General features: G+C 35.2%; 1 protein-coding gene and 1 pseudogene across 2 annotated transcripts in view; one reads left to right on the top strand and one right to left on the bottom strand.

Moving 5' to 3' along the window:
- The window catches only part of EYS (eyes shut homolog), a gene marked incomplete at its 5' end in the record, with an annotated part of 1,535,590 nt that overhangs the window by 1,259,901 nt on the left and 248,076 nt on the right, over positions 1 to 27,613 (top strand). Inside the window, 1 exon segment of the mRNA XM_082729457.1 lies at positions 7,684 to 7,833. Coding sequence (XP_082585583.1) covers positions 7,684 to 7,833 — 150 coding nt within the window.
- The window catches only part of LOC309865149 (small ubiquitin-related modifier 2 pseudogene), a 44,759-nt pseudogene continuing 37,098 nt past the window's right edge, over positions 19,953 to 27,613 (bottom strand). The window contains exons 2-3 of the transcript in view: positions 20,143 to 20,304; positions 19,953 to 20,071 (exon numbers count right to left, since the gene is read on the bottom strand). The product of the transcript in view is annotated as a small ubiquitin-related modifier 2 pseudogene (transcript). The remainder of the gene's footprint in view (positions 20,072 to 20,142; positions 20,305 to 27,613) is intronic.

Raw genomic sequence — 27,613 nt, 5'->3', positions numbered from 1 at the left:
AGCATCAGGCAGAGGGAGAGGCGGTTCCTGCCTGAGCAGGGAGCCCAATATGGGACTCAATCCCAGGATCCTGGGATCATGACCCGACTGAAAGCAGATGCCCAAACATCTGAGATACCCAGGCAACCTTGGGATAGAGGAACTTAACCTGTCTGGTCTGACACTCCAAGTAGTTAGTGTCCAAGCTGAATTAAATTGTAGGACACCCAGCTAGTGTCAGAGAGCATTGCATGGTATGGGGAAAACCTCCACACATTTGGCAACCAGAAGTGAAATGTTTGTGTGGGGTGAAGGAGACTCACAGGAGAGAAAAACAACAGTAGAAAAGTGGGGGTTTCCCTATATAGGAAAGTAGAACAGTACTATTTGTGAGAACCAAACAATTCTTCCAGAGTGTTTATTCATAGCTTTTCTCTAAGCACAGAATATAGGTTTAAGATACACAGTCGGTTGATTCAAAAGTGAAAAAGTCAGTTATCAAATAATGTGTCCTATATTCCCTGAAGTAGATAATTTGCTATTGAATCATACAAATACATCAGTAACCCAGGTCTTCCACTGTCCTCCCCTGCCTGCCCCCAGCTACCATCATGTTACCAACTAAATCCTCAGAATTCTTTTAAAAGTATTATTATATAAAATAAGAAATTGCTTATTAATAGAATAAATCCAAGTAAGATAATTTGCTATTGAATCATACAAATACATCAGTAACCCAGGTCTTCCACTGTCCTCCCCTGCCTGCCCCCAGCTACCATCATGTTACCAACTAAATCCTCAGAATTCTTTTAAAAGTATTATTATATAAAATAAGAAATTGCTTATTAATAGAATAAATCCAAGTAAGTTTAAAACTGTTAATATATAGCAAACTATAGGGAGAACTAAGCTTAATTGTTTATTTTTATTTTCATTCCCATTCCCCTTATTAAAGCGGCCTTGTTGTGTACTGTACCACAGGGTAGCTCTGGTTCATAATGGGACGTTGGTGTACTTGGAGAAGACTGTTCATCCCTGTCCTTGATTTTAGTGACTGAGCTTCGTTTAAAAATAACTCATTTGTGTATTGTACTACATATATCTTGTTTAATGCATATAATCAATCTTTGAAATGCACCTTTTGAAGTTTTGAAAACAGACCTTGTACATATGGCACAACAGCTTGACCTAAATGTTCGGCTCTCTTCTACTCTACTCTGTGTATTGTATTTTTAAGTTTAATCTCAAAAGTGAGTCTAAAATGATAATATATTTTAGAAATATTAAGTAATAGAAACTCCTGAGTAAAAATAGGGACGGGAAGAGGATACTAGACTATCCCTTAGTGCATAACAAAATGTACCGCTCTCCCCTCTCCCAAAAGGGTGGGGGTGGAGAACAAGCCAGCAATTCAAGAAAAAGTCTTACGCCATTTTATGATAAAGCTTTTTATATATCCAAAGAGAGAAAACACAAGATGCTGGTACAGAGTGTGGTGTTTCTAAATGCGCTCTCATGGCTCCAGCTTCCTCCCCTTAGTGAAAAGAGGAGTCAAAGATAATACTAAATTCTTAATTACACTCTCGAATTCAGGGAATAGCAGCCGAAAAAATTGAGTAGGAAGTCATGGGAAAAATAAGGGAAAACACTAAGGAACAGAAACCCAAAAACTGCTAATGGATTTCAGGAAAGGCAGAAGAGGTAAAGTTGCATCGTCCTCTGCCAGGCTAATTTGGCATATTGGACTAATTTGGCATATTGTATAGCTGAAGTCCTCGGAGGTGTGATAAAAACCTAGATGGGCTGAGTGGGCCCTGGGGAGGGTATGTGCTTTGGTGAGTGCTGTGAAGTGTGTAAACCTGGTGATTCACAGACCTGTACCCCTGGGGATAAAAATATATGTTTATAAAAAATAAAAAATTAAAAAAAAAAAAAAAAGCTCTTGGAGGGTAAGAAAAAAAAAAAAGGGACATTTAGATGGATCTCAAAAGAGTGATTTTCAACCACCTTCATTATGCCCTTTGCTACTTGTACTTTGTTATTAAATCTTTAATGCGGTTGTTTTGTCCAATTTGTTTTCTTCTGCAATATTGATTTAATCTATTTTTTATTACATTTCACTTTGTGTTTCTTTTACTGAATGTATATTCTTAATAAGTTCTAGAACATAAAAAACTCATAGGATATCTATTATTCCTTAGATTTTTATCTAATATTTTTTATCTCCTTTCTGGTTTTCAGTTGTATTTTGAATCCTTTCCTGACTTCCTTCCCAAACTTGTCATCCATAAATGTGGAACATCTCTGTCCAGTCCCAAACTGCTGTGTTGCTTAACACCAGGGAACCCCCTTTACACTGTGTTCTATGTAGTTTTTTCTCCTTGAAGTTGATTCTGGTTTTATTTGCTATAACTCATTTCTCCTGATATACCTCGTGACTTCAAAAACTAATATTATCCTATTTCCCTTAATTAAAGGATAATTTTCAAAAAGATATATAAATGAACACATGCCAAAATTTTATTTAACCACCTATTAATTATTAGTGAGGGAACTGGTAAGATACTACAACCAATTCAAAGGAGAAGTCAAGGAAGAGAGACATATGTATATAAGATTAAGGAATTTTGAAGCACATTTCCAAATAGATGGGAAGCAAGTCTACCTGCAGGGTAATAATCAATTGCATTTCATCAGACACAGTTTGTTTGCATTGCTAGAGATAAGAATAATTTGAATTCTTATTAGTTTTCACCAACGTACAGAGTTGCAAAATAGCTCAAAGATAAAGAAAGGTGAATAGAACCTCAATGGGTAAGCTAGATTTTTTTTTTCCTCTTTCAGATTCTTTCACAATTTCTCCTAATACCTTTCTTTGAACCATTCTTCCAAACCTAAGTGTTGCTTGTAGAGCCTGAGTTATGGGGGGGAGAAGTAACTTAGGTTTCCTGACATTTTTACTGAGATGTTAAAGAAACATTTATCTGTGGTTCAGAGATACCTATAGTTTCACTTTGGTTTCTTTCTTTCTCTTTCTTTCTTTCTTTCTTTCTTTCTTTCTTTCTTTCTTTCTTTCTTTTTTTTTTTTCCAAATTGATGTGAGCTCTACTATGGAATATTTCAAGTTTATCTAGATGCCTGAGTATCTCCAAGACCCTTTCAGGTGTCCATAACATCAACATTTTTTTCAAAAATTTTTTTGCCTTTTTATTTTATTTTATTTTATTTTATTTTATTTTATTTTATTTTATTTTATTTTATTTTTCAGTATTCCCAAATTCATTGCTTATGCACCACACCCAGTGCTCTATACAATACATGCCCTCCTTAATACCCACCACCAGGCTCACCCAACCCCCTCCAAAACCCTCCATCTCTTTCTCAGAGTCCATAGTCTCTCATGGTTTGTCTCCCTTTCCAATTTCCCCCAACTCACTCTTCCTCTCCATCGAAGTTATTTTTCTAATAAAACTAAGACATGGGCCTTTTTCAAAATTTTTGACTGACATTTGCACTCCAAGTACAAAGTCACAGGAGATAACATTTCTGGCACCTAATGTCATGGCATGAGCCCCAAATTATACTCTGTCATTTTATTCTACTCCACTATGCACTCAAAGTAAAAATGAACACATGCGTAAAATGTCCTAATTCTGCAGTAAAATGAATTAATTTTTAAAATTCTCAATCCTTGTCTATGTAACTTTGTAAAGTGCTGTGCTTAAGGAGAGGTATACATAAAGCAAGTCGGCTGCATGCCAATATAGAATAGCTGCCTTGAGGAAAAATGCTTGTGCAATTTTTTTAAGTTGCTAGTTGAAGTAGCCATTGTGAAACATGACTTGAAAAATGACTAAAGGATAATCTGTAGTTATTCAGACTTGAGTATTTTGCAGCCATTTTCTCAAAAACTAACAAAGTAAGCCTCTCATTTTGAAGAAAGCAGCTGATCGTCTTTGATTCCCAATCATTCCCAATGATGAAAGTAAAGCTTTCTAGTAAAAATTAGAATATGGGAAAACTTAGATTCTTCACAGTGAACTTCAAAGCTTCACCATACTTTCTGATTTCAATTGTAATAGTAATTCATGTGATTTTTTTTATTTTTCATTTTTTTATATATTTTTTGAAAGCTCTCCATAACCCAGTGAATCTGCATTTTTCAAATAACTAATGAAAGGTGTTACAAAATCATGCAAGGGTGCAATATTAATTTAAAATATAAGAAAGACCAATGGAATTTTTTTTTTAAGATTTTATTTATTTATTTGACAGAGAGAAATCACAAGTAGATGGAGAGACAGAGAGAGAGAGAGGGAAGCAGGCTCCCTGCTGAGCAGAGAGCCGGATGCGGGACTCGATCCGAGGACCCTGAGATCATGACCTGAGCCGAAGGCAGCAGCTTAACCCACTGAGCCACCCAGGCGCCCCGAGACCAATGGAATTTTAATGTAACAGTTTTAATGTAACAGGATGTAAAGACTATTACTATAGTTCCAGATTCCGTATTTCAGTTATACTTTAAGGAACTACCACTTGTCCAATCTTTGTATGTGTAAAAATCATTACCCTTTTCTAGTCACATTCTCTGTGACACCAGAGTTCATGTACTTCAACCAAATCAACAGTTCACAATATATTGAATATAGAAGAAGATATGAGGATTTAATAACTTTTATTAAGCTTAAATTGAAGATTATTGTAAAAGTATAGAATAATCCTCCTCTATTTTATTTTTGTTTAGAAAATATAATTACTTTTCACAAACTGTGCTATGCAGGTTAATATGTAAGGGATTTTATTATTGTTATTTTCAAATAAGCTAACCAATAAATAATTGAACAACTTCTGTTTTAAATATTATTTTTCAGTTTTAAATTCTAATCCAGTATTAAAAGAGGCAAACCAGAGTGCCTGGGTGGCTCAATTGGTTAAGTGTCATCTGACTTGTGATTTCAATTCATGTCTTGATCTCACAGTTGTGAGATGGAGCCCTGCATAAGCCTATGCACTGGGCATGAAGCCTCCTTAATATTCTCTTTCTCCCTCTGCCCCTCTCCCCCTGCTTGCTCCCTAAATAAAGGAAGAAAGAAAGTTGCAAACCATGTTAACAAAAGCTCTTTGGGGTTACTCAATAGATTTTAAACTTATTAAAGAGTTCTTAGATTAAAATACATGAACAATATGATTTTGCTCTAAGGAAAAATTCCCTCTCTATATATCTGTCCATTTATCAACCTTTATATCTATAGTGGTATTCACCAAATACTAATGCTGGCCAGTTTTTTTTTTTGTCTTTTTTTAAGAAAGTGGGCCAGTGGAGGACAGGGGTACCAAGGGAGAGGGAGAGAGAATCTTAAGCAGGCTCCAGGCCTAGCATGGAGCCCCATGCAGGGCTCAATCTCATGTCTCTGAGATCATGACCCAAAGCCTAAATCAAGAGTCAGTGGCTTGACTGAGCCACCCAGGTGTTCCTAATGATGACCATTTTCAAGGGTTGTAATTTCAGTTTGGTTTAGTATACTTTTAAAGGTTTTTTTATTATTATTAAAACAATTTGTCTAAAATTATACTCACAAGCATAAATAAAAGAAAAAAGTAGGTAATAGATACTCAAAAATACTAAAAATATATATTTCACAAATATCTGAGAATTCAGTAAATACATAACAAGAATTATTTGCTTTGATGATTTTGGATCAATTGGAAACTAAAAGAGGAAAAAATGAAAATTGACCCCTGACTAATTCTTGACCCAACCAGATAATCCAGGGTAATCTCATCTCAAAATCTTTAATCATACCTACAAAGTGTCTTTTGCCAAATAAGATTAACATTCACGGGTTCCAACAATTAGGACATGACTATCTTTGCTGGCTATTATCCAACCTACCACAAGCTCCTGCTTCATATTATGTACAAAAATCAATTCTAGAGACCATACAGATGTTAAATGAAGCTTACAAAAGATAATGTAAGAAAATAACTTTATGATTTTAAAGAATGCAAAGATATCCTAAAGGTTACATAAAAGTCACTAATTACAACCATAAAGAAAACAATAAAAAGACCTGTGCTAAAATTAAGACCATAGGCTCAACAAAACTCAACTTAAGCAATTGGCAAGACAGTCCACAGAACTGGAGTATCTTCAGTAAACATGGTTAACAAAGAGCTTACATGCTAAACACACATATATATGAATATAGATCTAAATATTAAATATATACATAGATATAACTCTAATCACTCAAGAGAAAGCAAACAACCAAATAGAAATGTAAGAAGTACAAACTGAGATTTCACAAAAGAAGATATCAAAATAGCCACTAAACATGACAATATGCTCAACTTCCCTATTATGAGGAAAAATAAAAATTGAAGCTACAACAAAATAAACACAGAGTAGTTAAAATCTGCAAGGCAACCATAACAAGGGTGGTGAGACTGGATCATCTGGAACTCTTACTGCTGGTAAGAAATTAAATCAAAATTATTTCGGAATCAACAATTCAGCTCTTGGTTATATACACAACAGAAATGCATATGCTTCGCTCAGCACAAAAGACACATACAAGATTATCATTAGCAACATTATTCATAATATCCAAAAACTGGGATGGGAGGAGGATGTTCATCTATGGAAGAAAGAATAACTGGATTGTAATTATTCAATTGAATACTATAAAGCAATAAAAATGAATGAGTTTTAGCATAGGTGCTATCTCTCAAACGTAACACTGAGCAAAAGTAAGTAGGCACAACAGAATATATACAGTATGCAGTATGATCCCAATAATTCGAAATTTAGATTAGGCAAAATTTATCCTACCTGTTAAGCATCAGGATGGTGATTACTTTGGGAAGAGGAAAGAAAAGAGTGAGTGGTAAGACTTTTGATAATACAGATAATGTTCTTTTGAGATAATGTTCTTCTGAGCTATATGTTTAATATTTGTGTGATTTTTATGTGAGTTATACGTCAATTAAAAATGAAGACAAGACAGATGCCTAAAGTTTATTATTAAATGAAGAGAAAGGTAAATAAATCTACTTAGCGCTTTATTTCATTTTAAAAAATAAAACTAGGGCTATATAAATATTCATATGTGTACGGATATACGGTGGAAAAGAATACCTCAAGGTGGGAAAAGAATCAGCTGGAGGAAGGGGAGTGTTTCTTCTTTTTTATATATATTTCTTTATCATTTAAACTTTTATGAAATACACATTAAATTTAAAATACAGATAATTAACAGTAATAATAAACCAAGTTATGTAATACTCAACAGGTGCCAGACACTTTTCATTTATTATTTAATTATCACAGTAGTTCTAGTAATTACTTGCCCTCCTTATCCCTTTATAATGTATGAGGAAATTGAGGCTCAGAATAATAGCATCTTGCTATTAAGAAACAGAGTCAGAAAGTTAATCTCATGTCAACTCAGTGCTTTTAATTCCTGTGGAAAATAATTCTAACATAATATTATTATATTGTATATATTGCATACAATATATTGTAAATATTGTATATAATTCTAATGTAGTATTATTATATTGAATAATTTAATAACACTCTTACCATCTCACCAAATCATTACTCCTTAAGGGCAAAGATTGTGTTTGTTGAAAGAATAATTATTATTGAATAAAATATAAATCTAATCACTAATTTAATGTAATGTTTGTTTTTAAAGGTAGTGAGAAGAATATTGGGCAACACTTTCTTCATTTATTTCTCGTGGAAGGACGGCCCACAGTTAAATATGGATGTGGAAGTTCTCAAAATATCTTGACTCTTTCTGCTAGTTATAGAATTAACACAAATGTTTTCATCCCTATCACAGTACGGTAAGTCCTCCACAGTAATTCTTTGAATTATAGTGCTGAGCCTTATTTTTTTAAGTGTTATTTGTATGTATAATATCTACCAAATACAAAAAGAAAGACAAAAAAACTTTCCATCTGAAAGTTGTTTTGCCAATCAATTTTTCAATTAACATGTAATGTATTATTAGCCTCAGGGGTACAGGTCTGTGAATCGCCAGGTTTACACACTTCACAGCTCACCATAGCACATACCTTACCAGTGTCTATAACCCAACCACCCTCTCCCTACCCCACTCCCCCTGGCAACCCTCAGTTTGTTTTGTGAGATTAAGAGTCTCTTATGGTTTGTCTCCCTCCCAATTCCATCTTATTTCATTTATTCCTTTCCTACCCCCCAAACACTCCACGTTGCCTCTCAACTTCCTCCTATCAGGGAGATCATTTGATAATTGTCTTTCTCTGTTGCCAACCAATTTTTTTCAGTTTGATGGAGTATTAACTCCATCAAATTAAATTAAGGTATAATTTGATACTGCCCAATGCCAATCAAATTATATATAAAATGAATTGATTTCTTTGAAAATATCAAGGAGCAAATACATAGGTTGAAGATTTATGTGGTTCAGTTGAAATTAAGATCTAGTTCGGGGTGCCTGGGTAGTGCAGTCGCTTCATCGTGGGACTCTTGATGTTGGCTCTGGTCATGATCTCAGGGTGGTAAGATAGAGCTCTAGGTCGTGAGACAGAGCCCAGCATGGGGCTACAACCTTAGAAGGGAATCTGCTTAAGATTCTCTCTCTCCTACCTCTGCCCCTCCCCGCCTCTCTCCCCATTTTGAAGGAAGGGGGGGAGGGAGGTAAGAAGGATGAAGGGGGAGAAGAAGGAAAGGAAGGAAGGAAAAGAAATTAAGATCAAGTTCATTTATTTAACAAAATATCTTCTGAGTGAAAATACCTACTCAGAATAGGGGATGGGGGTAGTAGCCATTGACTCTGCACCAAAAAAAAAAAAAAAGAATCCAGTAGAGGAAAAATGAATATTAAATGGAAATTTATTCCTAGGGCATATAAACTTTTAGAAGGCAGTCTTGAATTTAATTCATACTTCAGAATTAGGACGCCTCAGAAGAGAGAAATGGCTAAATATGATGGTCACATCCCAAGGGCATTACTGAACAAAATTTACATGTAGCAGCCAAGAATTTAAAATTCTTCATCAGTACAGCAATCTAGTGATAATGGTCTCTAAAGTTACTCTGTGTCAGTTAAAAATAACATTTTGTGTCTGAGTTTATACGTTAGATGACAATTGTATACTTTAGTCTGATTAGCAGGAATCTTGGCTAACCTGTGAAGGTTATATAAATCAAATAAGCTTTCCCAGGGTCTGTATCAATCTGCAAATAAAATCAAGGAAATTGACACCAATCTGAAAATGGAAACTCCTTCCAGGCAGGGACAGTATCTTACTCATTTTTAATGCAATTTGTAGGGCATCTGACAGAAAGATGCTCAGTAAATGTTTGAACAAATGAAGAAATGAGAGTATCTGGGCTGGGCAGTTCAGTTGGTTATGGCAAGAAGGCAACGAAATTACCCTAAGGCAATGAAACTATTATTCATAAATTAGGCAAACCCTTTTAGAACAGAGAGTTGTGTACAGCCAAAGCAAATTTTCAGAGCCACAAACTTAACTCTTACTTTAATCATCTCTCTTACAAAGGGTGCAGTTGGTCACAAAAAAAGAGCCAGATGAGAAGGTGAATAACCTAGAAACCAATTTAAAAGCCATTTTGACTGATAACACCATCGTTTTATACAGTGTAATCATTTCATACTAACAGTGGCACATTTGATCACATATGAAGTAATTTCTGTTTTCATCAAACTTTCTTTTTTTTTTTTTTTAAAGATTTTATTTATTTATTTGACAGAGAGAGAAATCACAAGTAGGCGGAGAGTCAGGCAGATAGAGAGGGGGAAGCAGGCTCCCGCTGAGCAAAGAGCCCGATGCGGGGCTCGATCCCAGGACACCGAGATCATGACCTGAGCCGAAGGCAGCGGCTTAATCCACTGAGCCACCCAGGCGCCCCTTCATCAAACTTTCTTAAAGGGATGATTTCATTCTTTGCCTTTAAGTAATGAATACCTAGGTAGGCTGTCCTCAAACCATGCAGAGCCTTAGGCAGACTGAGGTTGAAACCATCCTTCAAAAAAATACTGACACTTCTAGTAAAACTAAAAACTGAGGGCTTTCCAAATCTTTCAATTAAGTTTATTCAGAATTTAAAAAGCAAGAAAGAGATATCTCTACTGACACAAAAATGCAAATCTGCTTTGTCTTATAAGCAGCATCCCACAAGATCTTAAGGTGACAATAAGTTACATTAAAGACTGACCTAGGACTGTATTATATTATATATTATATAAATCATTTAAATTTATGTAATAAATATGAATAACAAGTATATATTCGTAACTCTTCAATAAGTTTTACTGTTGAAGTATAAAGAAGTAAGGTCATAACTAGAGGTAAGTGAGAAGTCAAGAGGTGGATATATAAGATAAGAGATTTGAGCATGTTTAATTATGGATTGAACTTACTAGTTGAGTGGAAGGTGTTAGCACATAGAAAAATAATGAATAATTGAGAATATAAAGTCCCTTATAAATTTATAGTGATGAGATACAATCCACATGAGAGAAGATTTCTGCCAGAGGGAGGGGAAAATGGAAAAGACGCACACATTGAGACTTCTGATTTCTGTTTTTATGTATGTCCCTTGATCCGTGACTGTCTTTTGCTTGATCCCTATCAGTCCCTATCTGCGCGATCCCTGTCCGTCCCCTCTCAGTTGTTTACATCACCTTCTCTCTTCATCTTTCCTGCTCCACTCCTACTGCAACATTCTTAACTGGGCACAAGTTAGCATTAAAAGGGTCTTTGGGTACAGCTCTTTCTAGCTATCCTAATTCTTTCAAATGGGACACCTGTTATTGCAAACGTAGAACAAATTGGTCCCTTAAAAGTATGTGAATCAAGGTCCTTTTTAATTATATGAATGTTGTTGGAATTCCTTCTGTATTTAAGTGTCCCTGATGACAAAATACCATAGCATGATTGATAAGAACTTATTTTCAAAAATTAGTAGAGCTCTAAGGTAAATACATAAAAGATGACTTTGATTTTTATTTTGTTTTTAGCCACTGAGAATAAACATGAGAGTATTTCCTCCTACTAAATTTGCATTGTACCTGCAGATAGATGGCAGAAGTAGAACGAACTTGAATAAACCACCTGTAGTGATACAGGTCAATTCAGTATCAAGATAGAAGTTCTTCTTAAATGAAATGGAGCAGAGATCACAGCTCTACAGATAGATTGTAATTCATACTCATGCACAGTTTGTCTTTCATTTCAACAAATTTTGAAAGGGATCACATAGAGAGAGTCTTAGTTTTCAAAAGGGTTATTCTCCTTTGGGAAAGTTCAGAAAAATTGTCTTACCATATATATATACTTTTTAAAGATTCTGAAGTTTAAATTTTTCTGCCACCTTTTGTGTCTCTCCTATATAAAAGCTGACTCTTTATTCAGCATTTTGTTCTGTAAAGAAGTCCTGTGTCGTTTCCTCTAGGTAACTTACTGTGTTATTACCTGCATGTTTTAAATCCACACAGCCTATTCTACCTTCCCTCCTTACCTACCTACCAACCTATTCTTCCTTCTACCTTAGGTTTCTCAAAGACTTATCCAGGGGTGTAGCATTATCCATGTATATCTAAGGCACATTCCAGTATGTAGTGATTCATACTTAACAAACTCTTAAGATAGCCAATGCCAAATGAATTTTGACCAAGAATTGGGTGAGTGTCAGAACTACACATCCCAATCAACAACTTTTGAGTAACCAGTCAGTGTAAAGGAATGCATGCATGGTTTAAGATCAATTGAACAGAGGCTGGTAGGTTTCTAATAGTTGGGCAGTAAGAACCTTAGAACTTGCTCAAACTCAAACATCAGATAAAACCATTGCAAGCACTTTTGACATAATACCTTGACAAAATAAACTGATAAAAACGCTGCTGAGTTTTGTCAGTGGACTGATTTTTACCTCCTGTTTGATCTTACTAATTTCTCTGAGATAAAAACCTCATATAGGTAGAGGTATATGTATATGCGTGTGTTTGTGTGCTAATGTGAGTACCTATCTGTGCAAACTACTCTTTATTTTTTAATTAACACATTTCCCACAACTGTTTGATTAAGAAAATAGAAAATAAATTTCTATAATGCAAAGCTAGCATTAACCTTAAAGGATGGGAAATAAAAAGAATTCTGAGTAGGATTGCTTGACTATAACAAATGAAGAAATTTAGTGGTAAGTAATTTATGGAAAATAAGAAAGGAACAAATGATAACTTCTTATAATACGTACATGTATTGCCAAAGGCCTTTCAGACAACTCTGCTCAAAATTGACTTACAGCACTTTGCCATTTTCCCCATGTAAATTCTGTGTATTACAACTTGTTGCCCAGCTATTCACCTATAACTCCATACAGAGAATGATCAGGAGACTACCCAAGTTTATATAAGAAGAAAGAATACCCATCATGTATTATAAGCTCTAATTTTGGGAGTAACTCAAAATGTCTCATGTCTCTGATTTTCTAAAATGTGAAAGTTTTTCACACATTCTTGGTATTTAATATTATATAATCTATGGATTGTATGCCTTTAGTCTTAGTGCCCAGAAACTCTGTAATAGCAAGAACCTTCACTTCTTAAAACAGATGGTGACTTTTGAACTGTGCTAAATCTATAAGATATTAGATTTATTCATAAAACGTTGCCATGTCAATATGGAAGTTTGGCAAGCTTTTCTTCTTAAAAAGGTCAAACTTTGTCACTTCAATATTAATTTCTGTATCTTTTCCATCAACACTTCCATCTGGTATTTCTTAGAGGAAATGTAGGAAAACTGTAGCCAAATATGAGAAATATAGCATAATACTTTATAATTACATTGACTTGTACCTAAATACATATATCTAAACATTGCTTCTTTATCCATACATTACACACTAATCATACATAACATGTCCAGTACTAGCTGGACAGCAAATTATAATGTAATTTATTCGTATATTGAATTGGGACAAGCCACTATAAAAACAAAATTTCTTTCATTAAATAAATTTAGTTTAAGATAATCTTTCAGAGGTCTGTGGGTCTAAGAGTTGGTAATTTTAGTATTATTTAGGTTTATTGGATACAGTCTTCTGCTAGCATGTATGGTTGTGTCTAAAATTTGCATAAATCTTGAGAAACAAGAAGTGTCAGTTTGGTGTTCAGTGAGGCAGAAATAGAATAGAGCTCTCTAAATAAAGACATCGTGATCTGAATGTGAAGCTGAGTCTATACAATATGTTCACTGGATAATATGTCAGTTATGGATGGACTCAACCAATCAGTGGTATAAAAAAAAATTCCAAATGATTGACTGTGTAATCACATGTGTGCTCCTCATATGTGCAGTTCAGTTCAAATGTCTCTTAACAAAGATACAAAAGTGAATATTCAGGTCTATAACTCCTCATCTTCTGGTGTGCTGAGATGCCAAGACAGCCAGAGAACTGATTGACCCTCAAGGGCTCAGAGCAACCACAAAGATTCTCCCGAAGAGAAAGGAATATAGCAGTTGACAAGTACATCTGTAACATGAAAAATAAACTGGATGGTGAAGAAAGATTAGAAATTTATCAGAGGGACAGCAATTGGAAGAGGATAAGCAATGACATCATGGCACTGAATAACATCATGGTTCATGTGGAAAATTGTATGGAAATTGGGTAATGAGAACATAAAGCTTGAGGTGAAACGATATTTAGCTCTTTAGCAGAACATCAAATGTTGTGATTTCTAATGCAGAGATTCACAATAAACTAAAACAAAAGCCAAAGAATTCTTTTGAGAATTAGGAATGTATGCTGAAGAAAGCTTCATATTTTCTTCATCCTTTTTTGTTAATGGTAGATTTCTACAACTGTCAAAACTATTGAGAAAGTTGGAACTATTCTTGTATGGTGGCAGAGTATACAGAAAAAGGAACTTCAATCCCTAAAATCCTTTTCTCTCTGTAATTCTAAAATGCATGTAACTATCATCTTTACGACAAGATTATATAAGAAAGTAGTAGAAAGCAAATGAAGACTTAGGGGCAAACTGAATATATAGGAATTAGGTCAGAAAAACAGTAATTGATAAAGTCACAGAACACTCTGCCACACAGGGCAGTTAAAGGGAATTAACTTTTTTAAAAAATAAGACTCATGAGAAAATGCCAAGGGATTATTTTTTTATTAAGTAAATATGTGGTTAATTGACAATACAGATTTAAATCCCATGTTTTTTTCCAACCTGAAAGTTCTTCAAGTCTTATTCTTAGTGGTAGGCTTCAATCCTTGACAACATATTTATCTTAAGTAACTTCTTTAGAACAATTCTTACAGAATGGACTCAAAATATAGACAATCTTACTTATTTAAAAAAAATGGCTAGTCACCTAACTTTCTAAATTAAGCTAAAAGAAGCTTTGTAAGCTTCTTCCTCAACAAATTCACCTTGACTTCATCAACATACTGAATAAAAAGAAGATAGATAGTAAAATAAATTATTTTACAATTTAACATCTGTGAACTCTGTTCTATCTAACACAGATTCATTTAAGAATAGTTTAAGACTTTTCAGAAGATATACTAAATGTTTAAAATTGGAAGCTAATTTCATAGAGAGATACTGGTACTAAGCCAAAGTGTTTGAACTCAATAAATACAGAAGAAAGGCTTTTAATATTTCTTCAGATAATTCATTCTAATGCCACCATAAGAGACAGTAAATTCCTGTTTTACAGTATTTGATACAACATTCTTTCCTGGTCCCTCCTTCTTCTCAACTTGTAAACAGTTGGCTTAATTCTAATTTATAGTAATATTTGAACACCAATCCGCCCTCAAGAACAATGTTACAAAGATAAAAAGGAGATTCCAGGAAAAAGCCCTGTAGGAAATACCATAAAAATTTACATAGGAGCTTACTATACACCTCAGTAAATCTCCCATCATTTGAGGGGCAGAAATTTCCAGTCCTATATGATGGACTAGAATGAACTCAACCATGCACTGAGAATCTCTTCCCACCTCCCAAATGAATAAAATAGCAAAGAAGCATTCTCCTGCTTGCATCATACTAGCAATGACACTCATTTCTGCACCTGGGTGCAGTAGTAGAGACTGTTCCAAAAGAAAATTCTAGCTCCTCTTGTATATAAGCCTCAGATAAAATGATGGAAACACAATTCCAGCTTAGCACAGTCTTTGTGAAGAATTCATAGAACAAGAGAAAGTAAAGATTTAGATTGTTTGCACAGAAATGACCAATGAGCAGGGCACCTGGGTGGCTCAGTCACTTAAGTGGCCGAATTTTGATTTTGGCTCATGATCTCAGGGTCCTGGGATCGAGCCCTATGTTGGGCAGCATGCTCTGGGGAGTCTGCTTGAAGATACTAAATCTTTTACTTATTTTTTTTTTTAATTACCAATGAACAAGGCTGATCCTTAGGCACACATGTGCAAGCAGTCCTGAGGATTCCTAAAAATATGGAGACTCTACAATGGACCGTCATCTCTGCAAGAATGTCTCAGCCACTGAGACTTAATAACTAGTATTTTAGGTCAGGTTCTTTGGAAAAAGACAGTAGAGACTTGCATGCTGGAAGCTTATTAGGGAGTGCTCTTGGGAATAACTTTCATAAGTCAGTGAGAGAAGCAGCACTGAGAAGACATGGGAGTTGAATTACAGAGCAGCTATAACAGAGGCTTTACCTGACCCTAGGGGAAGCTGTGGAGTAGGGATTTTCAGTTTCCTGAATTGAGTCAAGGGGACCTGGGCCTTTGTCCCATGGCCAGGATATGGCATATCATAGCATCCACTACAGCTAGTGAGACTCATGGCTACATCATCACTTAATGGCTGATGAAGTCCAAGACTCTTCAGATTTACTTAACACATAAGCAAACTAATGTTTTTAGATAAACTGAACACATATCACAACACCCGTTTAACTCCCACCGAACTAACTAGAGGGCTGATTTCCCCATGTTAATGACATGGTTCTATTCAATCTTGTCAGGAGTTACCTAAAGAAGCAGTGACTCTTAGGAAGAGCAGCTCAATACTAATCACATCAAAACCCCAAATGCCAATACTGTAGATGTGTATCAGCATGGGCATAGATAGCCACAAATAATGCTATTCTGTAACCTATCATTAAACCACTGTCCAATTGGTTTAGGGCAAAAGGGTAGATCTTTATATGCTCATTATGACTCAGAATGAAAGCACAGGACACATAAAGGGTACCTGGAAACAGGGAAGGGAGGAAGCAAAGCATTCTCTGTATAACTACAAAGGAGTCTTTACTTGTCTGAGCCTTTATTTGAAACCTAAAGATAATCACACCTTTTTTTTTTTTTTTTTTTTTTTTTTTGCTATACAGGCTCCTATGAGTGTCATCTATATGAAAGTTCTTTGGAAAGCATAAAGTGTCCCTCAATGAATAGTATTATTATTATAGTTTATCATCCATATAAGTCCATTTCTTCTGTTGCTGCCCTAGGACCAGAAAAATTGCTCACTGCTTTTTTATTTTATAGCATCTCATTAAAAAAACCTCATAAAAATTTTAATGAAGTTTTCTGCAGATATTTCTCTTTCCAATTAAGTAAACTTACTTCCTCATGGTTTTGTTCTCTAAGCATTCAATTATTTTAGGCACTATTTTCTGGATGTCCTCCAAAGTTTTCCACAGCCCTATCAGTTGAATTTTATGTGCTGACTTTTTTTTTTTAATGGACAGAAAGAGCAAAGACATCACATATATTTCTTCTCCTTGTGAAATTTTCCTCTAGATTTTTCTAGATTATTATTAGCAGCATATTTTCTAATCTATAAGGTCTCAAATATCATATGTATCAGTTTACATTTATTAAATTTCCATCATGGATATTGTTCAAAGAATATAATTTGAGGGAGATACAATATGTTTAATGAAAATAAAAATCTCCATTGCTTCACCTCTTCCAACATTTCTCCTTTACATTCATGGTTTATACACTGTCCATTTGTCTGTTACTTGGAAAGATGCCAAACAAAGGCTGTTTACAGAGCTATATGATCACACAGCATATATTCCAGTATGTCTTAACATCTGTTAAAGAAGTTTTGGGGACAAGAAATATATATTTTGTGTGAAGTTGCAGATGTTCCCAGTGGCTTATTCTAAAAATCACTGCCCTTCCAGTGTTAATTGGGCAGTGAGGTGATTAATCTACCACCCTTTGGTGAAAATGCTTTTGAAATTCCTTGCTTGTTAAGCTCATCCTTTTGTAGTTTCATAGATGGGAAAATGATAAGCTTGGACCAGGAGCTGGCTGTGTTTGGTACATTGTATAAGAAGCAAATGAGTAAGATGAGGAAGTAAGCACAAAAAATTGTACTACAAAAAGCAGATTTGTTAGCATGTCAGCAGAAGAGAAGACTATCCAGATAATTGTGAGATAGACAAAACTTACCGGATACAAACAAGATTGTATTTACAAAGACATACTGGACACTTCACCTGCATAATAATCTCAGTCTAGTTCATTTATTCACACTCATTAACAGCTATACAATTATAGCTGTTAATTCTGCTATTTATTCTGCACTTACACAAAAGGCACTATGATAAGTACTTTTATACACAATCTCATTAAATTTCACAATGTCTTTAAGAGGTAGTTACTCTTCTAATACTTATTTAAGAGGTGAGTAAACTGAGGCTTAAAGTGATTAACTAATTTATTTAAGGTCATGTAACTCATAACTGAAGCAGAATTCCCACCTAGACAGTTTTATTCTAGATCTCTTATATTTAACCACTATACTACACTGCTCATTGTTGTTCAGATTTTCCTGCCTAAATTAATACTCTTAAAAGGAGAGAATCACAAATCAAAACATCTACAAGGAGTCCCTCCCTCCCTCATCATCTGTCTTTCGAGCACAAATTATGTGGCTTATAATCAAGGTCTTCTTCCCTATACATCTTTATCTTCCTATTACCCAACATGGACTGTCCCATTCTACTAAATCCATGGTCCCAAACACAGTCCTACCTTTTCCTACCACATTTATTTAGCTAATGCTACAGTTTCTCCCCTGAAATGCTCTCTGTTCATTTCTCGCAACTGTACACTACCCTTCCTGTAAGCCTACTCCTCTAGAAGCTAGCCTAGACTGATCCTCTTCCTTACTCTCAACTCTTTGATACACTTTGATATTCCTGTGATACTCTCTACTAGCCTTTCGGGTAGATGGTTACCTCACCTCCAAAACCAAACAAACATGTAAGGCTTGAGTATGGGACAAGTAGAAGAAAAACAACCAAATAGACTTCATCGTGGAAATTTTACTAATGGAGATCAGTTAAATGCATGAAGGCCATGAAAACTTACCTTCTTAGATTATTTAGGCAGCAGCATTTGGCATAAGCAAATACACAAGTGATGAATGCTCATGTAAGAAATTAGAAAATTGATTTAAGCCTAATGAGAACTCCAGAAGTTGTGTTGCAAAATAAAAAGGGTTGAGGGGTGCCTGGGTAGCTCAGTGGGTTGAGCCTCTGCCTTCAGCTAGGGTCATGATCTCAGGGTTTTGGGATAGAGCCCCACATCAGGCTCTCTGCTCAGCAGGGAGCCTGCTTCCCCATCTCTCTCTCTCTGCCTTCCTCTCTGCCTACTTGTGATCTCTGTCAAATAAATAAACAAAATCTTTAAAAAGAATAAAATAAAAATAAAAAGTAGTGGCATCAGTAGAGGGCCTTCAAGATTAGAGAAGGTATTATGGGGGCTTAAGTGGGTAGGAGAAGAATCAATGAAACAAGATGGGATTGGGAGGGAGACAAACCATAAGTGACTCTTAATTTCACAAAACAAACTAAGGGTTGCTGGGGGGAGGGGGGTTGGGAGAAGGGGGGTGGGGTTATGGACATTGGGGAGGGTATGTGCTTTAGTGAGTGCTGTGAAGTGTGTAAACCTGGCGATTCACAGACCTGTACCCCTGGGGATAAAAATATATGTTTATAAAAAAAATAAAATAAAATGAGATACTAAAAAAAAAAAAAAAAGATTAGAGAAGTTATTGATTCTAATTTTTTTCTTTAAAAAAATCTTTAAGTGGTATTAATAATAAAATAACTACCACTAGTTAAACTGTTACTACTTTGCACCCACACTTTTAACTCTTTCCCTAGATTTAATTATTTATTCCTAATATCCACCCAGTGAGGTCCTATCCACCCAGTGAGGTACTCATTCCAAAGAGGACAATAAGGTACACAGCCTGAAGGCACTGAAACCACAGTTTTTGCTCAGGAAGTCTGATTCTAGAGTCTAACTCTAATCATTACCCACTATACCACATATTATATTACAGTCAGTAAATGTAAGGAAAATGTTTCATACTTTGCACATTTCATGAAACCCTTAAGACATATCAAAAACTCCCTAACTTTTTTTTTTTTAATAATAAGTTCATTTAAACAACAAGATGCTTGACTTCAAGTAAAAGCTATCTAGGATTCATTTCTTTTAGAGTAATTGATCCTTATTTAAAGGCAGATTGCTATGTACAAAAAAATTATAAAGTTGTCCTTGGTTTTATAATGATAAATGAAAAGCATTGAAATTCTCAAATTGAAAAAGGTATATAAGGATTTTTATGTTGTTCTATTTTGTTAAATAGTGAGAGCAAAATAACCTACTGGAATATAAAGATAAGAACTTGAATGAGTATGCCACTAATGGAGAAAGGGGATATTTTCAAAGAACCAGTATTTTTTTCCCCATCCCATATCCTTTTGATGTGGATCCAAACATACCATTGGCCATTTAGTTTAAAAAAAAAATGCAGTTTACTTATGCACAGAGTTACTTTATGTACAATTAAGGAGTGAGGAAGGGGAAAACGAAAGAACAGAGAAAACTGTACTGTAGTAGTCAGGATGTGGTGGAAATAAATTGAGGTTTTCTCATTGAGAATGTCTTCTTGGTCTGGAGGAACAGAGTTCTGCAGTAAAGGAGCAGGTTCCCTTTTTAGTAGACACCTCCTCTCTGCTGCTGGAACACATCAACTACATCTTCATCCTCCATTTCCAGCTATGCAGGTGTGTCTGTTTCATTGATTGGCTGCCCATCCAATAGGAACCTGATCTCCCTCGTTGACAAACCCTCTCATTCATAATAGGCTTTCATTAGTTTACTAAGTGGCATGTGCCTCTTAATCTTCAACTGCACCACAGAACCATCCTGCCCCTCCTCCTTCAAATTAATATGATCATTGTCCTCAGTGGTGACTCCTTCCTTGGGCTTTTCAAGGCCATGGTGATCACCTTGCCGAGTACCTTCTCAGCTGCCACTTCACAAGAAAAGGTACCAGGTCGAGCACAACACACACCAAAACTCCCAAACTTTTTAATTCTAAAATATGCTGTATCAAATTAGTGAAAATAACAGTGTTGAAAATGCAACCAATTATTATAAAAAAAAGTCTAAAACTTTATTTTCTTTTTTCAATTTTGCCTTATGCAATTACCATTTTCTCTCAGGGAATTTCACAAAATAAAATTTAGTGAAAATTATGCTTTAATTGTGATGCTATCTTGAAAGAAAAATAGAATCAGTATACCATCTGTCAATTCTAGATATAACAAAAGGGGTAGATAGAATTATTTTTACTTAGCCTACATAGTATGTAAGTATGGTAAAGTTAAAGATGTTTTAAAGACATCTATGAATTATACACTGCTGTAGTTTTTGCAAGTCAACATTTTAATGTATTTGCTATTATGAAGAAGCTATGGCATTCTGTTACTTAAAATTCATTAGGCTGTAATTATTAGGTAGTCTACAAAAACCTTTTAGAAAAAGTCAGGCAGAGAAAGACAGCTATCATATGATCTCCCTGATACGAGGAAATGGTGGTGCAACATGGAGGCTTAAGTGGGTAGGAGAAGAATAAATGAAACAAGATGGGATTGGGAGGGAGACAAACCATAAGTGACTCTTAATCTCACAAAACAAACTGAGGGTTGCTGGGGGGAGGGGATTTGGGAGAAGGGGGTGGGATTGTGGACATTGGGGAGGGTGTGTGCTTTGGTGAGTGCTGTGAAAGTGTGTAAACCTGGTGATTCACACACCTGTACCCCTGGGGATAAAAATATATGTTTATAAAAAATAAAAAATTAATAAAAAAAATAGAAAAGATACTTTTATTCTTGAAAACTTCTTAGGTCAATTATATTCTATCACAGACACATTTTTTTAGGTCCTGAAAAGCACAGAAGCTCAACACAATATTCTTCTGTCTGATAAGAGGAGGGATATTATATTAAAATGAGTATATCTAATTAAAAGAATTATACAGATTAATATATGATTTTTCAGATTTTTCTCAAGCAAAAATACTGTAGTCTCTTAGATATGCATTGTCCCTAGAATCACCAGTTTCGTTGAAATGTATGTAAGACATTCAATTCATAGAATAGGATAAAGAAATATGAACTACAGTAAATTTTTATTTGAGAGAATAGTTGCTTTTAGAATATTACATGGGAGTTGTTCAAAAATATGTTGTCACAGGGCTTATTAAGAGTTTTCATTGCTGGATTTATTGCAAAATTCAGGAATCAGGAAAGTCATATTTTGATTGTATGGGAAAATTCTAATTGAATCATTGAAAAGATGTCAATTTTATTTCTAAAATTTTACCTTAGTGGTTGAAAATAGTTAATTAAATATCCTTACAAAAAGTATATATTTTTTTAAAAAGTATATTTTAATGCTTTCTAAAACATTTAAATGTGAGACCTAAAAGTTGCATTAAAGATAATATAGTTCAACCTCTGATTTTTCTGCCAAAGAAACTCCATGCCAGAGAGGAAGATGTACTTTCTTGGAGCCACATGACTCAATGCAATATAGCAAAGTTAAAACTAGAGTCCACATTTGGCACTCTTTCTCCTGCCCCCATCTGTTTGTCTACTTTTATAGGTGACATACTACAACCTTATCTTTCTTCTTTATGTGATCTGTGTTTTACTTCCTATTACATATAAAGAAAAGAGTTACCAGTTGTTTATTCATTATGCCAAGCCCACAGAACACTTCACCCCTTCCTTTGTGAAAGGATCAAGAAGTCCAAATCAAATGACTTCTTTTTTCCAAGCCTTACCTGAAGCACTGCTTTTTATGAGAACAATCATGCTCATTTCTCTGGTCATTATAAGTGAAAATTTGTGATCTTGACTAACAAAGAATTATAGGTCTTAGAGAATCTATGGGCAAGTCCCATGGATTCTTATCCACAACCACTTTGAATCTTGACAATTTAACTAAGTATTACAAAAAATGGGAACTTGCCATCCTAGAAAGCATCTCCTTCCAGGTTTGCAGTCTCTAGATGTTTGAGATTTATTTATATTAAGTAGATCTATTCTTTCATGCAGTCTCAGAGCATTGGTCCCTTATGTGCTTTTTAAGAAAAAGAAGGAAAGAAGGAATGCAGGATGGAAGGGAGGGAGGAAGGGAAGGGAGAGAATAAATCCATAAATCTATTCCCGTTTCTACTTAATTGTCTTCAACTTTTCCCTTAACCATGGAATCTCAGTTCTATGTGAGCAGGCTATTTTTTAATCACTATTATTCCCCAGAACTTAATTTTGAGCTAGCATATTGAATATATTCAATAGATATTTTTCAGATGAATTAACCAAGTTTACTTATCTTCCCTAATTCTTTTTTGCTATAAAGTAAATATTCCCATACCCTAACCCACTCCTCAACGGATAGGATTTGGGAAAGCCTCACCACCCTAATTATTCTCTACATTCTTCATTATACCAGCTACTATATAAGCTGTCACAAACAGTGGAAGTCAGTATTCCCTGTGTAAGTGATCCATATACACTCAAAGAAGAAGGAATTTGCTTTTCTCAATTTTCAGACCATACAGATTATACTTTTAGTCAACTAAATCCTTAGGTCTTTTTCACATAAAGTGCCTGAAATTATTTAAGTTGCTTAGTCACACTGCCAGAGTTTACCACTCTTACAATACAAACATCCTCAGGAGATTTAACACATTAACTGAGGTTCTCAATCATTCACAGCTTGTGGTCAATTTCTTTCATCAGATATAATTTTCTCCCAAACCATAACTGAGAACAGCATGCTAAGTGGAGGGGAGTTTTCAGAGACGGGGTAGATGATTTTATAACTTGAGGCACTGCCCAGAAAGTCAAGTGTGAATGCAGCTTCAAATCAAGGGGCCAGGGTAGATAGCAGTATTGGGAAATGGACAAGGAAGAGGGCCAGGGTGAGAGTCAAACACAACAAGACATTTAGAATAATACTGGAACAAATGTTTTTCTCTATTCATGTATTTTCAGTATATATGATTCAGTGAATTTTAATTAGGAGTGTACTATGTATCGGGTAGTCTGACAGCTTCTAATTATACAGGAGAAGAAGAAAATTTGGTTTTACCATAGGGTAGCAAGGTAAGAAGTAAGTAAGCAAATATATAGCTAGTAATTGTATTGGGTCCCAGTTGAAATAGAGAGCAAAGAGAGTATAAAGGAAAGAGTGAGCATTAAGGAGGGCGTGTGTTATGATGAGCGCTGGATGTTATACACAACTGATGAATCATTGAACACTTCACATAAAACTAATGATGCACTATGTGCTGGCTATTTGAATTTAAATTTTTTTTAAAAGTCAGGGGAGGACTTTCCAAAGAGGATGATCAGAGATACATGGACAAGAAGGAGCCTGTAGGTTGAAGAATGAGGGGATGTATATGGACTTAAATACACATGATATGGATACAGATACAGATTCAAATATATCTCAGGTATAGGAAAAAGTCAGGGTGAATAATGACTTCTATAACATGTTTTAAAAGGTTCTACCAAATCTGAGAAGCACTGTAACTTTCTTTCCCCTAATAAGATGTCAAAAGCTCACCACCTGCACATGTTCAGAACGGCTTCCTTGCAGATCCATCTTCCTCGGCCCAAATTGTCTATTTGAGGTTTGTGCTCTTCTGTAAAGGAGTTGAATTTCCACCCAGCTGGGTACAAAGGACCAGGCTGCCACAAATTGCTGCATGTGAATCCCTCTTTTTAGCCTATGCCTATTTTATCACCTCATTTCAGTGTATCTTTAGATAAACTGGATTGACCCTCTAATGCCTCTTAAGCACACAGTATAGCAGCACCCATGTAAGTACTTCAGTCAGTCACATGGTGGCCTATCTGATCTCTCAGCCAACTGCCTCCTGAAAGTTTGAACATTCCCCTAGGATATATTTGACAGGTCACAAGTTGGGCTAGTGCAAGCTACATACAAGTATGTCTCTTCTGCAACTCCATGAAACACACTCATCTCTGTATGCCCCTGAGGTTCTAGAGACTATTTATCTGGGCTTCCATACCTTTAATTTCTAATGGATTTAAAAGTGATACTGAAATTCAACCCAGTGTGCATAAATTGATTTTTCTGGGATGTGGCCAATACTCTACTGGGTACTATGGAGTATAGATATGTTGATCCATTAAAAATATTCGCTTTAGTTAGTGATAGACATGTTTAAGTGCCAAGAGTGAAGTGCATCAATTTCTATAACTTGTTTTGCAATGTGTCATAAAAAAAAATAAGGTAAAATGATGGGTGGATAGATGAATGGATGCATGGAGGCATGGGTAGGAGGATATATATATCTGATAAAGCAAATACAACAAAATATTTATTGTAGGATCTATGTGGGTATTTGATGGTTCACACTGTGAAATTCCTTTAACTTTTTTATGTTTATAACTTTTGATAATGAAATATTAGAGTAAAACAATCACTGTGTACCTGAATCTTACCATGCAAGTAGAAATAATTGCTATATTGTGAGGTGCTGATTGTAAAGAACAATGGAAATTCAGAGAGGAATCAACATGGATTGTTATAAAAGGAAAGAGGACCACTTGAGACTTGAAGGTGTAGGATTTTGAAAGATGAAGTGGAAGATGGAGAGCATTTCAAATGGAGGAAAGCAGCATGAGCAAACACATGGAGGATGGAGCCGAAAGGCAGGTGTCTAAGAAAACAAGACAACTAAATCTGGTAGGAAATAGTCAGCAATAATTTTGGATACACATAGAAAAGCTAGAAAATGGCAGGTCATGATGAGCAGAAAAAAGACATGATCCCTTCTCTTTATAATATTTGGGCACAATAAGAGGAAATAAAGATCAGACTTACAAATGGAATTTTCAGACAATCTTATAAAAATTTACAAAGAAAGTTACAAGATGAACAGGCACTCAAATGAATGCTACAGTCACGACAGGCAGTCATTACTCTAGTAACACAAAATAATTGGATGAAAAGCTTTGGACCACCTTTGTCAGCTTGTACTAGGGAAGTCAAGTCTTGTGTCTGTACAGGGCCATTCAAATCTTCCCTTCCCCAAGACAAAAAGTTCTACCACATTAGCTTTTCCTGGACAAGCTTGGAATCAGCAGAATCAACCTTGGCAGCAAGGCACTGTCCGTTTCTCCAGTGCTTGCCAGCCTTCTCACCCAAGCAGACAGCAATGCAAGACCAAATGGAAACAATGGAATATATTAGAAAGGTATGAGGTAGCTCAAGAATTAAAATAAAAGCTCGGAGACGAGTCTCAGAAATCACAGAAACCAGGATATGTACCAGGAATTCAGGTCACTGTCTTTAGGGTGCAGTGTGAGAAAATGTCCAACAGTTCTCATAACCATTTAAAATTCAAAATCAAAGGAGCCTGCTTCTGAGGGGACCAGTTTGTGTTGCAACCTACCCTGTGACCACAGAAGGGTGGTCTTCTCAAAGAGAGTCACACCAAAACTGTATTTAAATAAGACACGAAGTTTCTTCAACCAAGTGACTTAACCTTCAGAAAAACACATGAAAGGAGAATAATAATAATACCGTCCATCTCATAGGATTGTGCAAGAACCAACTGAGATAAAAATAATGAAAGAGGACTCATATATGTGCTTACTATGGGACAAATATTGTACTAAAGATTTCACAAATTTAAGTAATCTAATTTTTATTCTCTTTGAGATTTACATAATCGAACTTTGCAGTTCATATTTCAAAATTTAATTCCAAGTTGACGGGAAATACTCATTCTGTCAGGCATTTTTCTGCCTGGGTTCTGAATGCTCATCAAGTACATATCTTTCAAAATGCATCCACTTGAAAACCTGAGCTTTGTCTTCTCAGTTCTCATTTTTGTAAAGATTTTCCCTCATTTACCCTTTTCCCCACTGCATGCCAATATGATCAGTTTGTGTGTGTGTGTGTGTGTGTGTGTGTGTGTGTGTGTAATATTGGTGTTCCCATGTGTTCTCTCCTTGGCTAAAGACCATCCTTACCAACAATTTCAGATTCCCTACTGAAAGGATAAATTATTACCCCTTCCCCCAAAATTTTACATTACTACAATTTTATCTGTTTTTTGTACCTAATGACTTTAAAACTAGAGATGGGAATTGAAAAAACATCTGTACCTGGGGAAATAGATGCCTAATTTAATGCTTGGCTATTTTCAAATATGGAATAATGAGAAAGAAAACAGCCATCAGGTGAGATGTCCTCAGTGCTGGGATCAAGGCATCTGATCAAGTGTCCCGTGTTATCATTGACACCCAGCATGGCTTACTGCAAAAAAAAAGAGGGAGGTGGAATGTGGAATTTTCAGTGACTGGCAAGCTAAGCCTGACCCCTGCCCTACAATCTTCAAAGAGAATAGAAAATGTAATGAGCCACTGAAATCATGACCTCCTGACTGACTGTACCTCATTTCTAAGTGAGAATCTGGAAGATTCTCCAGAACAATTACAGAAACAATTTTTCAGGCAAAGAAAAATTGTGATGATAAAAAAACATACACCATAATGACAAACACAAATATCAATATATGACATGCTGGCTTTCTCATATAGATGAAGTTCGTAAAAAGAAAAGGCAGGGCTTAAAATTCACTTGTTCCTTGTTTTAAGGAAGCTTAAGCAGTTTTTTAAAAATATAACACTCTCCCAAGAGGGACATTGTTTTCCTCAGGAAAAGGAAAGGAAATAAGTTCTGCTGTTTTTCTGTTCGCCAAAAAAAAAGAGAAAGAGAGAGATTAATATTTAAGCCCCCTTTCAACTCAGAGTCATACTTCACAATTAAATTTAGATGTAGAGGAGGGTAGACACCAACTACCATACGTCCTCTTGCTTTGTCTCAAGATGATCATGGAGATGGCCATTTTCTCTCTCTGGTGAATCCAAATGAACAGAGGATGTAGATGATAGGTAGATAGATAGGTAGACCCATACATACATACATACATACATACATACATACATACATACTAGATAAGCATTCTTAAAAGTTCCAAAATATCAAACCACATTTTAAATTTTTCTTCCCCTTTTATACTTCAACTCTGAAATCTAGCCTTTCAAACTGTTATGGTTTGCTCCTAGGCAGGCATGAAAAATTCAGTCTGACCTCCAACTTCAGGGAGCTAACATTCTCAATTATATTTAAACTCTCTAAAATACATTGCATATCTACATGTACAATATTAAATATATATATATGTATAATATTTAATGTTGC

The sequence above is a fragment of the Mustela nivalis genome (genome assembly GCF_964662115.1).
Source record: "Mustela nivalis genome assembly, chromosome: 5".
Taxonomy (NCBI): Eukaryota; Metazoa; Chordata; class Mammalia; order Carnivora; family Mustelidae; genus Mustela; species Mustela nivalis.
Note: the sequence above shows the minus strand (reverse complement) of the source record. Positions and strands in the feature narration are given on the sequence as shown.